The sequence below is a fragment of the Crocodylus porosus genome, unplaced genomic scaffold (assembly GCF_001723895.1).
Source record: "Crocodylus porosus isolate Cpor-Errol unplaced genomic scaffold, CroPor_comp1, whole genome shotgun sequence".
Taxonomy (NCBI): Eukaryota; Metazoa; Chordata; order Crocodylia; family Crocodylidae; genus Crocodylus; species Crocodylus porosus.
The window spans coordinates 8,817,629-8,832,903 of record NW_017728914.1 but is presented as its reverse complement, the minus strand read 5'-3'; the positions used below and the strand labels follow the sequence as shown (position 1 = coordinate 8,832,903).

At 41.3% G+C, this 15,275-nt stretch overlaps 1 protein-coding gene across 1 annotated transcript in view; it reads left to right on the top strand.

Annotated features, from left to right (window-relative positions):
- Window positions 1–15,275, top strand: part of DOCK2 (dedicator of cytokinesis 2) — a 519,632-nt gene that overhangs the window by 353,734 nt on the left and 150,623 nt on the right. The window contains exon 31 of the mRNA XM_019534715.1: window positions 2,553–2,578. Coding sequence (XP_019390260.1) covers window positions 2,553–2,578 — 26 coding nt within the window. The remainder of the gene's footprint in view (window positions 1–2,552; window positions 2,579–15,275) is intronic.

Sequence of the window (15,275 nt, the reverse complement as noted above, 5' to 3'; positions counted from 1 at the left end):
TGTTTCATTTCATCAAAACTGTTTTGCTGTTTCATTGTCTTTTGCCGTTTTGCCCACAGGCTATACTGGGGAATCATGAAAATGCCTATAACTTGTCATTTCTTGCAGAACTTGGGTGAAAATTTCAGGAATGGTAGCCCCTTCTGAGGGCATGAAGCCTGCCAAGTTTCAAGGAGTTGGGTGCAGGAGTTTCTGGGAAACTGCACCTTAGGGTGCTGACAAGCAAAACCTGTGTCACTTGCTGGCAGTGGCAGCCTCCTGTCCTCCTTCACGCAGATCTAGGGGCCTGCAGCCCCAGGAGAGCTGTGGGGCTGTGATGAACTCCTTTCAGAGGGGTGGGCCCCTGGATCTGCACTTGGGATGACAGGAGGCTGCTGCTGCCACCTGGGACTGGTTCTGGGTGCACCCTGCGCCTGGTACTGGGAAGACTGGTGCTACCAGTGGCCCCAGACAGCAGTGGCAGACTTCTATCATCTCGCATCCAGATCTGGGGGTCTGCACCTCCAGGAGGAGTCTGGCAGTGCTGGGAGGGCAGATTGAGCTCCATGGGGCTGGCGGAGCTGGTTGGAGCACAGTCCTGGCTCTCCCCTGCCTCCTGCCACTGGGCTGCACTCCGAGCAGCTCTGCCAGCCCCATGGAGCTGAACCTGGCAACAGGAGGCAGGGGAGAGCCACTGGCCAGGGCTGAGCTTTGAGCAGCTCCATCACTGGCTCTCCCTCTGCCTCCCACCTCTGGGCTGAGCTCCATGGGGCTGGCAGAGCCACTCAGAGTGCAGCCCTGGTAAGCAGAGCCCAGTGGCTGGAGGCTTCACAGCCCCACAGAACTGAGCCTGGCAGTGGGTAGGCAGTGAAGAGCCAGAGGTGGAGCCTCTCAGACTGCAGCCCTGGCTCTGAGCGCAGCCCTAGCCAATGGCTCTCCCCTGTCTCCTGCCACGAGGTTCAGCTCTGTGGGGCTGTGGAGCCTATAGCCATCAGGCTGTGCTCACCAGGGCTGCACTCTAAGCAGCTTGGCCAGCCTCATGGAGCTCAGCCCAGTGATGGTAGATGGCAGGAGAACCAGTGGCAGAGCCACTCGGAGCACAGCCCTGGTGAGCACAGTCTGGTGGCGGGAGGCTTCGAAGCTCCACAGAGCTAAGCCTGACAGCAGGAGGTGGGGGAGAGCTACTGGCCAGGGCTCTGCTCAGAGCCAAGACTGCACTCAGAGCGGTTCCGCCACTGGCTTTCCCCTGCCTCCTGCCACCAGGAGCTCCATGGGGCTGGCAGAGATGCTTGTAGGGCAACCCTGGCTCATTTTGAGTGTGCCCTGATTTCATTTCAAAGCTGTTTCAAAGCCCTTTGTTTTGTTTCAATTTCATGGTTTTGAGTTTGAAATGTCTCGAAACAGTTTGAAATGAAACACTCATCAAAATTTCATCCTGGCTTAGCACATGGACATACACACATGATTTAATGTCTACATAGACATTAAATCTGCTAAGCCACCTAAACATGCTCTTCTGACATGACTGGTAGAATAAATTTGTTGGTTAGGAAGGTTCTAACTCAGAGGCAGGCAGTTATTTTGGGCAGAGGGCCGCTTACTGAGTTTTGGCAAGCCATCGAGGGCCACATGACAGGCAGCCCAGGACAGAAGAATAGTAATTTTCTAAATTTTTTAGGGGCCCCATGGGCTGGATAGAATGGCCTGGTGGGCCGCATCTGGCCCCTGGGCTGCATTTTGCCCACCCCTGTTCTAACTGATCATTTCAGGGTTGATTTCAAGGCATATGCCAGGTACAACTCCTTCTACCTAGGTATTTTGCTTTCTGAGACAGGTTTTATTCCATAAGAAAAAAATATCTCTAATTTAGTTTAAAGTTTGTTGGTATCCTCATGCTCCTCTTACAGGAATTGCTTTTTATGTACAGGAGATTAATCTAAATAATGAAGTTTTAATATGTTGCTAGTTTAACGATCCCTTGCTTGTTTTCAGGCATATCAAATTTTTCACATCTAAACTGCTCCACAGCTAGAAAGCCATGTCAGCTTCTGCATTATTCATAAAAACAGCATTTTTAAAAAAATCTATAGAGAAATGACAATTATGTCGATCCTTGCTCAGAGCATAGTCATTTAGAGATCATCCAATATTTACTTTGCATCAATTGTTGACATTAGAAATTCACTTGTGATATTACACATTCTGTCCCTAATGCCCCCTAATGACTCATCATTCTGCTGACCAATTTGATCTAGGAGGGCTTAGTATACATTGTTACTATAAACATTACACTTCCATGAACTGGTAGCATGAAAATATATATTTTTAAAGGGTCAGGTTAAAAATCAGTTTTCATTTACTAATGCTACTAATAATGCTTTAAATTATTTAAATTCACTTGGTGCTTTTTAGACTCCTTGAGTATATTATCACTCCCTGTGCTTGGCTAATGAAAATTAGTTAAAGTCAGTTTCACTTGCAGATGCTTAATGCTACAAGGTTGGGGTATCCACCACTAAAACTGTTGATTTATGTTACATTTTAGAACTGTTTAATTTTTCTTATGGTTTAAGAAAACATTTATCAATTTCATTTCTTCGTCTATCTTTTTAAAATACAAATTATCCCAAATTAAAGAGAGAGCAAAGGAAAATCTTTGAGAGAGCTTTCTTTCTCTTTCTTTTTAATTTTCAATAAAATAAATCTCTTAGTGCAGTGACAGCTTAGATGCAGAACCTAACTACATTGTGCAGCACATTATTTACATACCTCTTTTTTAACCTGCAAGAGGATTTTTACCCAATTCTCTTTTCTGAATTTACAAAAAATACAGGTATATCTGTAAGACAGATTTATTGAATAGTCTAGCCCAGTAGTTCTCAACCTTTTTTATAGTAGGACTCATTTGCCAAGACAAATGGCTTGTGCCAACTCATACCCACCCTGGCTCTGCTAGTGCCCAGCCCACAGTCCCCTGTGCCCTGCTCCCAGCCTTGCTGGTTCCCGTCATCCCCCAGCCACAACCCTTTAGCTGTGCTGGTGCCCCTCAGCCCCAAGCTACATCCCCCTGCCCCTGGGCAATGCTGGTGCCCCTGACTCCCAATCCACAGTTCCCTGCCTCTCCCTTTCCCCCGCCCTATCCCTGCTGGAATGGACTCCCATCTTCCTTCATACTGCTTGGGCCAGAGCATGAGCAGGAAGTGTGGGTCCTTGCATATATGGGCTCTGGCCCCATGCTGCCAGTCCAGGCACACAACTCCCTACTGTGAAGGACCACCCCTGCCTCCTTCCCCCACTGAAGGGCCAAGCACCTTCTCCCCCCCCACCCCTAGCATCCCCTGCCCTCTTGTAGCAAACATACTACACACCACACACACATGCATGCACTGCCCTTCCCCTAGTCCTCTAGAAAGTCCCCTGGACCTCCATCCCCTGCTCCCCATACTTATCTGCATCCAGTGGCTCAGGATGCTCCCATGACCCAACCTTGCTTTATGCTGGCCATGTGCCTGCTGCCTCCAGTCATCCCAAGCAGCCACTTGCAGGCTGGAATGCTTCCAGCCTGCAAGGAGAAACCCATGCTTTCGTGGCTTTTTCTGGTGACCTGCTTGGGACCCTTTCAAATATTCTTGTGACCCACTTTTGAGTTGTGACCCCCAGTTGAGAAATGCTGGCCTAGCCAATAGCAGAATGCTCCTTTGTTCTTTCTGCTCTTTTGCACCCAACAGGGAAAGTGTTAGCTGCCTGTGAACTAGTATTTATGGTGCTCTAACTTGTATTTCACCATATGAACCTAAAATCAGAGTGTGTATAGTTGGGGGAAAGATAGAAGCAGTTATACAAACTAGGTCCTGCCTTTGGCTAAAAGCTGTTCCTGTTGTGTGGGTCCCCTTGACTGGTTTCCCACTGTCATCCTAGATAGAGATACAAAGATCAAGAGAATGCAGTACATTTTCATGAGGTAGTAGCAAATATATATCTTCATACGTGAAAGCTGTTGAATTAGTTAGACAAAGAGTGGAAGAGGAGCTGCAAGAAGAGAGTTTTAACAAGAGGAAAGTGTTTTAATTTAAGTAATTAAAAATGAGAAAGCCAGAAGACTTGTTTGACAAATGGAAGTGTACATTACACATTTAGTCATGTAGATGGGTCTGGGAATTGGAAGGAAAAAACCCAAAAACCTTTGTGTTATTCTGTTAGTCTCTACTGACTCAGATAATTTATCCAAATTTTAATAAAGATGTAAACAATTTTAATCTTGTTTTTTAATATTTTTTCTTCTCATACAAAAACATTGATGGATAATCATTAAAAATATTAACCTTAAATTGACATGTATTTAGCTAATTATAATAATATACTATATCTATGCACATTTATTTAAATGATATAACCTTTTACATTTTTATTCTGTTAAAATTGTGAATGTTGCATTTTTATTAATATTTTTGTGGATTTGGATGGGATTCGGAATTCAACTGAAAATGTACAAAAACAGCATTTAAAATTTTTTTTATTAGTTAAGTAAAACTACTTTAAATGTGCTGGTTGAACAAGGGGAAAAGTATGTAACGATTTGAATTTAAATCTTGGACATACTCTGTCGTGAGGGAATTAGACTAATTGTTTTTGGTTATCAAGTTTATGGAATTATTAGATCTCATCCTCTCATACTTAAGTTTTATTCATAGATTGAGGAAGACAACAAGTTTTCTTGCTTTTTCAATCTTTTTCTGTACTGGGAATAAACTAAAATTGAACTGAGCTACTGAAATAAACTGAAATGAAGGACGTGTTTTCTCAGCACCGGTAAAGACAGTTGTTATCAAAAGCTGTTCTCAGCACTGGGACAAACCCCAGTTCTCAGGGGTTAGTCAGTGATTTCCACCAGTCTAGTGCTTTGCTTTCTTGTATGTTCATGGCAGGAGAGAGGAGGATGACAGGGCTCACAGCAGGGATTGTATTCTCCATGCTGCCCCTATTGTGAGCCCCTCAGCTGATATGGGTTGGGGGGCTCACAGCAGGAGCACCAAGAATGCTGCCCCCAGCCCTATAGCAAGATTTTCCTTGGCTATAGGGCTGACAGTAGGGTCTGTGGAGATAATCCTGCCACTGCTGCAAGGCTCGTGCAGTACGAGGCTCACAACAGGGAGAAACGCTACTGTTCCAGGGAGATGGAAGCGATGGCCCTGGAGCACCCTCCCATGGTGAGACCAGAGGCGGGGTGACCCATCTGAAGAAGGAAATGAAAAGCCCTGAAAACAGGGCATACTTACTATTTTCAGGAAAAGCAGAGCCAGTCGAGCTGCGCCAAGACGAACCACTGCGCAGTTTGTCGGATGCTTTTATTGCCAGCTGGGAGCAGCACCAGTGGATGACATCATCAAAAATCTCTGCCTGGCTGATTTAAAAGCTGGCAGTGAGGAAATGGAGGGGAGACCAGCAACACAGCAGCCAGAAGGCAAGGCTGCTTCCTGGGCTGCATACAGGCTGTGTCAGCAGCTCAGCAGGGAGTCGGACAGAGACCCACAGGACGGGTCCTGGCTGCATTAAAAGAAGCATCACTCTGGCTCAGCAGCACAGCTGGCCAAAGGAGGATGGCATCGAGGGACCCTGAAAGCTGCAGACACCAGACCTGTGAGTGGGGTGGGATGAGGCCCCTTGCCCCAACTATTCCTTTTTCTTTTTTTCTTAATTTGTGTTTTGGAAGTTGTACAGAGCCCCAAATCAGGGAGAGGGGCTTCAAGTAACCTCTTGGTTCAAAGGAGAGCTGAGGCAGTGCAACAGACCACTGCGCTTTAAGAGAAGGCTAGACGCAGTGACGAGGATGGTTCCACATCCTGTAGTCATCTGGTGTGGAGGAATGCAAAGGGAGGGCAGGTGATGACATCAAGGGACAGGCCAGCAATCCATCATCTGGCCGTCCTGAGGACTGGTGCATGGCTGGGGTGTAGGGGAGATGGAGCCCCAAGAAAGCCTACTAAGGGCAGCACCCAGTCTGTGAGGAACTGCGAGGAGGAGCCCCACCACTGAAAAAAAGATCAAGTCATGGCAGGTGAGTATTGAGGCCTCCCTTAGAGTGAACACAGCCCAATGCCCAGGCCTCAGGAACACACCTTCAGCCAGCACCAGGTGTGTGCTCTAAAGCAGCTAGACCACGCCTACATGAGGCCAGACTGGTGCAGCCACCATTGCTGTGAACCCCACAGCTGATGATGCTGCCCCCACTGTGAGCCCTGCAGCCAACAAAGTTTGCAAAGGAGGGCAGTGTTCTCTCCACTGCAAGTCCTGTACCAGACAAGGCTTGCAGCGGGGGCAACACCTGTAATGCTCCTATCACTGCAAGGCTTGTCGGCTGTGGGGCTGGCAGCAGGGTGTTGATGGGGCTTCCAGCCACAGGGCAACACTTGACTACATGCTCAATTGAGGGTATGTTTCAAATACACTACAAAGTTATTCCACATTTTTTGTGGAATAAATTTGTAGCTTTATTGCTTGTTTTATGACATCTTTAATTGGTTGAATGTGTAGCTGTGTCACAACTTAAGGAGTGAAGTGACCAGTTAATCACACCTTATGTAATGTGTATAGGTATGTAAGCAAGAACTATCTATACATATGATGTACTTTCATGGAAATATGCTCATGTAAGCACATGTAAGTGCATATGTATAATCGTTTGAAGTGATTTTTTTTATCACCTACAGCTATATTTCTATTTGCTTTATATTAATAATTTCCATGCAGTGATTGAGTGCATTCAGGGATGTTTCCCATGATCTGTGGAAGAGCTTTAATTAACTCTTATAAATAATTTTTATTTTATTCGTCTGAAATGAAAATTGTATCATGTACAAGATATTTGGTTGTTGCTGTTGTTCTAATTCAGTTATAATAGTCTTAGTCGTCACAAATGATAAAACATTATTGACTACACAAATTATTTATCATGGCAGGTGGTTATACCAAATTGTTTAGGTTGGAGGCAAAAGAAGGCCTTGTAAAACTGAGATAGCTAATCAACAAGATTACTTGATAACATTGACAGAAGTAGTGGAATATTTATAGAAGTTTTTTACTTAATGTTAATCTGGTCTCAAGAGTTAAAGCTGGTTTGCTGCTTTAAAGATTATACTAATGAAGAATTTGCACACCTGTTAGAAGTTCTTATTTGCTATTTATTTATTGTAAGCTGTTCTTATTTATAGTTTTAGTTTAAAAAATAATGAATAAACCACAAAATTTTATATTTCATTGTATTTTTCCCAAGTCTTTTTTTGTACAACATATTTGCATTGCATTGAAGGGTAAGCAGGTCATGTATAAAATGTCTAAATATGCTAGTTTGTACAAAGTACAAAAATATATATTTTTAAATGTTTTTGTACAGATTAAGCCTGCTGAGAAAATGGGATGGTAACTATGAGCAACCATTTAACAAATAGCCTATTCTTCATGTACAAAGCAAAATAGACCTATAAAACTGTTTGGATTTGATTCTCTACTTCTTTATAACCTGTGCAGTCATTTAAACAATTTGTATAGAGGTAATAGAGTGAAAAAGGTCCAAGACAGTGGAGGGTAGAGCCCTTGATTTTCATAATTATAATGTAATGAGACAAATGATATTTAGATTTTTAATTTTTGCTAAGACTTTTTATCCTATTAAATGCATATCATTTCTAGCACTTTATAATTTTTGGAAATATACATTGTTTTCGAGGTAGGCAAAGTATATGTAATTTGACACAAAAATGAATCCCTACAATTATTACTAGATTACAAGATTTCTGTGCTAAGAATGGTGTTCCCTAATCTTTTAGCAACACTCCAGGTGGCAAGCACATTGGTTCCTGGGTCGTCATCTTATTTTTTTTTTCCTCCAGTATTCAACATTCATAAGCCAGATCAGTGGACCTTTCTACACAAATACCTGTTAAGCATGTATCTTAAAGCTTGTCATCCAGACTGGAAATAACATTAGTAAGTTTTCTTTGTGGTGAAGGCTGATGGGGAGAGGCTGATAGTTATAATTTCTGTGAAATAAAGAAATAGACGTACAAATTAAAGTGACTTATGTGTAGGGTAACTGTATGTCCTGGATTGGCCAAAACAGCCTACAAAATCTAGGACTGTCCCAGTGTCCTGGCCATTGGAGAAAATTTAAGCAGAAGTCCTAGATTGGTGAGAACCTGGGAGCCATAAGGTCAGAATGTCTATGTGTATGTGTTCCTTCCAGCCCTGTTCCTGGGAGCTGTGCAGTGTGTGAGTGTGTGCGCAGAAGCAAGCAAGCAGGAACACTGAGGAGCATTGTGCCTTTGTCACTTGAACTGGGGCTATGGGCTGGGGCTGGAACATGCTGGGGAGCACAGTACCTTTCTCACCAGGGTTGTGGGCTGGGGCTAGGGACAGAGCACCAGCCAACCTAGGGGTGCTGCACAGGCTCAGTCTGACTTGTGGCTCTGGCCCCATCCTGGCACCTGGAGTCGCATCCTGGCCGTGTCCCCCTCGGACAGATGGGCACAGCCCACCTTGGCCTTACACCCCATTCCCTTGTTAAAGCTGGGGTGTGGCCAGGCTGGGCTGGGCTCTCCACTTCAGAGCTGTGATGCAGTTGCCCTGGTCCCAGTCTCAGCCTGCAGCCATGGTGAAAAAGGCATTGCACTCACCAGCTCATCTTGGTCCCAGCCCGCAGCCCCAGCTCTGGTGACAAAGGCTCCTTGTGCAATAAGCCAGCACCTGCTCTGGCCCTGCCTGTTGCCACTTACTGCCCCAGCACGTGTGCGCATGTGTGTACGCATGGGCACATGAATGTATGCCACCTCCCCCACCACTTCCCCTCTACTCTCCATTCAGGACTTTCCTGAAATAATTATGGTCACCCTTCTTATGTGGAGGAAATAGTGAATTTGGCTAGACATGAAGGCAGCATACTTGAAAAGAATCTGCTTGGCCTTTTAATCCTCCAGGGACTATAGTATTAGACTTTACTTGTGACAGTAGTGGAATTTTTTTAAATTGCCACTATCCTTTGTCCTTTTATTGATGCTTTTGCAATAAATAGTAATAGCAGAAGATATACATTATATTTATTTAAAAGCATAAGACTGAAGTTTGGTGATTAAGGTGTGATTGAAAGAGTTTTTAAATTGAACATAAAGTAGTCAAAAACAGATTTGTAAAGTCCAGCATATCACATACTCTATTATCAAGCTAAGGTTCAATATTTTTTCTTCCCAATGATCTGATTTTCCACAAAAAGCCTTTAACTGTTCTAAATAGACAGAATGGACAGAAATTCCAATTGTTTTTCTTGAGTGTTTCAATTTTCCAAGGGGCCCAAAAGGCATTTTCATATAATGGCTTATGACATATTGCAGAACTTTGCAAAATGGTTGTGTAAAAAGAAGCTTAAACAATAGGTATAGGTGACTAGTGAAAGAAAAATTCCCAGAATTAAGGAAACAGAGATATTTTATTAAGTACTCTTACTTCCGACTGAGTACAGTCATAATCTTAACCCTTTCTATTTGAAGGTGGGTTTATACAATTTCAGTGTCAGATATGTGTCACAAATTCATTTTTTTCTGAAATGCTGTTTTGCCCTATTATTGCAAGTGGCCTTAAAAACCAAAGAATATGTATTTCATATCACTTTGTCATTTTTTCTCATGCAAGCCTTACAGTTAACAACTTATAAGCAAAGCATTGTGAAGGGAATGTTTTCAGGAGCTGAGCAGTGATAGTGATGATGTAGTTCTTAAACACCTTCCAGAAAGTGGGCAAAATTTGCATTCTATTTATTTTACTAGAAGATCCCTCTTGTGAAAACGGTGGATTGCATGAATTCAGGACTAGAAAAAATTGGCAGGTATCTTACAGAACTCAATTGTCTCATTCAGAAGAAATCTGAGGAGTGTAGTGAAAAGCCTCAGAACCCACCATTTAAGGAGCACTTGAGAAGTTAAATGTTTGTGGGTTCCTACCACAGTACTGTCCCTGGTTCCTGCTTAATGGCTCCATGTACAATGCAGTTGTCTAGCTGTTCTCTTCCTCCCTACCTCCTCCAGTTTTCTGGAAGTGTCTGATTCTTTCATCTTTTTTCTAAAGACTTCTAGCTAATGTGAGAGGCAGTGGTTCCTATTGCCATTTCCCTACCCCTGCTTCTGCATGGATCTTTTTTTTTTTAATTTTCTTTCTCCTATTTAGTGCCAGTATCTGCATCTCAGAGCTTTTCCAGATAGCACTGCTAGCAGACAAACCAACAAAATGTTTGATAGCATGAGAGGGAAATATGTGACAGGAAACTGATCAGAATCCTGTAAATTTCACTCTGATGATGCTTGTTACCACTAAGCATCAGGAGAAGGCACTAGGCAACCAAGTGATGAAGTCCACAGTGAACTCTACAATAGTTTATATATGAACAGGGTTTTTTTTCCCATCCATCTTTAATTATAAGCTTTAATTCTACAATTTTGAAAAAAAGGAAAGGTATTCTCTCTAGAAAATGCTTTTGACATAGATTTTGTATTACTCAATTTAGGTAATTAAAAGAATGTGCTTCAACTGTCATGTTCAATTGTCTTGTAAAGTTGGATGCAGTTAGAAATAGAGTTGGATTTCCTCAGATATTTTTAACTTAATAAGCATATTCTCATGCCCTAAAGTTGCAAGTTTGCCAGTTGTGTCCCAAGAAATACAATCTCTGGTGAACGGTTTTGAGAGTTATGGCATCACACACATTCTAACAATCAGTATTATATGCAGTGTCTTCATTGCAGGTATGCAGATAACACTGTTCATGGAAGCACTGTTTATCATTTGGGAGGTGGAAATGAGGAGTTATTTGGCCTCTCTATGGTTTCACATACATGAAGATAAGTGCTAAATTTGGAAATATCTTACATCATTCTATACCTGTGTACATTCACTAATTTTTCAGAAGTCTCTTTTATTACTCCTTCCATTCAATGTATGTTTGTAACTCACATGGAAAGATTTTGGTCCATGGTGTTATCAGTATGTAGATGGCATTCAGATCTGTATTTCCTTTGCATTGAATCTAGACACTGCTTATTCTCTGATCTTCCAGGTTCCCTGAATTGAGAAATTTCTAAATCTGAATATTTAGAAGAGGACAAAGAGACTGAGATCAATTGTTGAGAATGGTTTTTCCCCCTCTGTATTCTATAGGAGGTTTATGTCCAAGTTTTGCAAAGTATAATTGCTTGTGAGTCACATTGGCTAATTACAGACAGTCAAAAAGTCCAAGGCTTAATTGATTCAATCTTTACAGGTTAGTCTAAGCTGCATAGATTGAAGTGATCAGCAAGTGAACAGACATTCACTTTTGATTAAAAAAATGCAGCCACCTGCCTGCAGTGGCTTAGGTCAGAAGGTGAGGGGCTTGAGAGCATGCCTCCCTTCTTGGCCGGGGCAGACAGTTTGGTTCAAGGCTGGCCTGCCCACCCTTACAGGAGGGGTTTGTGCAAAGCATCATGGGATGCTTGGGGACTGTGAGTTAACTTGAATCTGGAGTGGATCTGGGACAGAAGTTCAATAACTGATTTAAACTAAATCAGTTAAGTCTGATACTACATTCATCCAGGTTTATTGTAAATTGGTTTTGGCCATTTTGAAAGCAGCTTATGTGCACTGAATTTCTGTTGTGTTACAAATTTGACCTGGTTTCTGATCACTTATACCAGTTCATGTGTAACTTGTGTCCCTATCCATTAAGACCGTTGTTCTGTTACTCCTGGTCTCGTGATGAATGTTACTGTACTTTTAAGTCATTAAGGGCAGATACAATTTTACTGATACAAGTGACCTGTCCACGTGTTCAATAAATTAATGGCATGATAAAATGAGGGATAAGCTGCAAAGTTATTTCACACATTTTATATAATACTATTGTGTGTGGTTCTTATCATGCCTTTAATCAAACATGTGACCAATACCTAATCTCTGGAGCATATGGGAGCCTTACAAGGCCCCCTGAACTGATTGGTGCACTCCCCTGACTTGAAGTCCCAATTAGCTGACTGGGATTCCAGCCAGTCCTAGCTTACTTATCACACAATTAATTGCTTGAACATGGGGCCAGTTCACTATTTAAGATATGATTAACCAGGTAATTATGTTTTAAGTATAATGTCTGTGAAGGGTCCTCAGGGCCTTGGACAGAGCTATGGCACATGATGCTTCTCCCAACATTATTTGTTTTCGGGCTCTTTTTTCTCACAGACTCAACCTATGCTGCCAGGAGGCAAAGAAATAGTCTTTGCCTCCTAGCAGCATAAAATATTGCCACCTATCCATCTTAGCTTCTTTCAGATCTTATACAGCACCCATAATCCCCCTTGTTATTTGAACATCTACTTACCAGAAACCCAAGTAGCATGCAGCAGATCATCTCTAGAATGGTAGGAGCTGTTATATATTATGCCCATGTCTTCACATTGGTTGCCTATTCTGTTCTATGGTTATCATTTGGGGTTTTTTTATTTAAAACTCTCAGGTTCCTGCTATCAAACATCCTACTCTGCCTTTGATATGTTGCTGGGATTCAACTTACTAGCTTATGAACTCTTATTAGTTTGTGAACTCACAAAAAATATTCCCTTTGGAGAGAGAACACAGCTGGAAACAGCTTATCAGTTTGCTGTGTTCAGAAAGCTGGAAAACAGAATGCAGACAGTTTGGCTAGGTCTTTGACTTACATTTGGGTAATTCTAACAGTAGGAACACAGTCTCAAGAGTGCTGTATGGTGTTTTTAGAAGATTACATTTTTGTTTGTACTGGCTATTTTAATTGGTATAAGGTACCCAAGGACCAGTGAAATAAACACTGTTTATCAGTTTTTTAAGTTTAAAAAATAAATGCATAGTAGTGAACAATTTATACTGACAGAAACATGTACCTAAATGCCTCACTACTTAGAGGACTCAAAACTGTCATAAGTAAATTCAGTATCATTATTTTTCATATAAATGCTTTCCATGCCATTAAGCAATTTTCTTACTTTTATCTAATCAGTTGCTAACTGATTCACCGCTCCTCTTTTTTGATGCTGTATCTTGGATCAGTGATGCATACACTGTATTTTGGATTTCTCTAGGAAACTGTGTAAACACTTTATATCAATAGTGCTCACAGTCTTTTGGATACTAAATTATGCCAGTTATGTTTCCATACAAGATCTTTATTTACAAAGAACATGGTATCATGTGTATAATTGTTTGACCTATTACACATACTTGTCTTTCTACTGAGGCATAAGTTGCTGATTCACTCTCACCTCTTCCGTACTACTACAATGTATGCTGCGAGATAGTAAGCTTATAGAGTCCCTAAGCACAATTCTGTCTGTATTTCAAGGTGAAAAATGAAAGCTACCAATGTGCTAAGTCAGCACATTCTTTTTATTTCTTCTTCTCTTGTTAACTAGCAAAGTCAGGTATATCAAGGATCTTGTAGTATGCACCGTAGGTGAACAAAAACCAGGAAAGATTGAACAGAAAGAAACATTTGTATGAATCTGTAACCTTTTATACTCGTAGCATTACAAAAAATGCTTTCCCTGAATGGAAAGAAATATGTAGCTTTCAAACATATTTCAGGGTAAAATTAAAAGTAACAGGATACTAAATAGAATTCATTTCTTGTATTTTTTTTGTATATATACCCTTTACATACCTTTCTCTGAAAATCAAAGTACATATAGCTAGCTTTAGAGTACTATTCAGGCTTTATTTTTTATTTCATATGAAGAAAGTATTTATATCATCTTCTAGTTCAAATACATGGAACTAATACTCAAGAACATTTAATTTCTTATTATATAGAATGATAGAAAATTAGGATTGGTAGGGATCTCAGGAGGTCATCTAGTCCAACCCCTGCTCAAAGCAGGACCATTATACTCTTTAGCAAGAGTACCTGTATAAATAGAAACTACAAAACCCAATGTCTTGCAGTGAGCTTTCCAGGGTAGAATAAACATGTTTCTGTTTTCCTGAGCCCCTGGATCTAAGTGAATTTTTGCCTCATTAGTTTTACTTTTGGTCAACCCATTTTATGTCTGGTGACATTTCAAGTGAAATTATATTATGAAATTTGAAGTCCCCTGTGGTTCAGTGGTAGACTCCTTGTCTGCCACATGTAGGAGACCTTGATTCAATTCCCAGATGCATACAGCCATGGAGGTTCCAAAGATCTTTACACAGTCTGCCTTTTGGATTCCTTCTCAGTAGCCTAAAGTGGGGATGGAAGATCTGGGCAGCCTCCATTGCTCCAAAAGAAATCCTGCCTGGGCATATGCATCAAATGTCTGGGTGACCTCTCATGCATACACCATGATCCAGAAGAATCAATGGTTGCCAAATATATTATGAAATTACTTTTAGGAAATTTCAAGTAGCTCAAAATGTGGTATATAATTATTTTTTTACAAATTAAATCAGAATCTCTATTCCAATATTATTATTAGAAAGACAGAGGCCTTATGATAAGTAACATTGCCAGGTCAGATTAGGTTAGAACTAGAATATAGATCTTTTGGCTCATAATCTGATGCCTGTTGCTCTGGAATATGTTGCCTCTAGTGAATATGGAAGCAGGGATAAATTGTAGAGGGTATTGAAACATGACCATCTGCATCATCAGCCATAGATTGATCCAAAAGCCATCAGAAAATAGCATCCTGTCTTTTTCGTGAGGCAACATCTTCTCTTTTTCATGTGAGAATGCAGAGAGAGTAATGGGGAGCCACACTGAGTTTGTCTCTTTCTGAGTATTTCTGTTAGAAGGAGCAGTTTACATTTTTGTCAGAGCTGAAAAGTATGGGCGAGTTTTTTAACTGGTGTATATTTAACTAATACTGTTGAATTAAATGAATCTATCCTGATTTAGACCATCTAGGGTACTGGCTTTCTGTGTCTTATTCTCTAATTTCTTTTGCTAATCAGGGAGTCACTGTGTGGATTCTAGGAAGTAGTTCACTCAGATATTCCTAGCACTCAAACAATTAGTAGGAATATACAAAAGAGGAATGAGTAGAATGGGGAGGTACAGAATATAAAGGCAAAATATTGAAAATGCCTATCAAACCAAATTAGACACACCAGCTGCATTTTGACAGCCTCCTTGAACTTTTATGTTTTCAATTAATCAGATTTCTAGTAGGGATGTGCAAAACGGGCCATATTTGACTTGGTTTTGGATCTGGATTCGGCCCATTTCGGAGGACAGTAATTGGATTTGTTGATTCATATCACTGTTCCAATTTGAT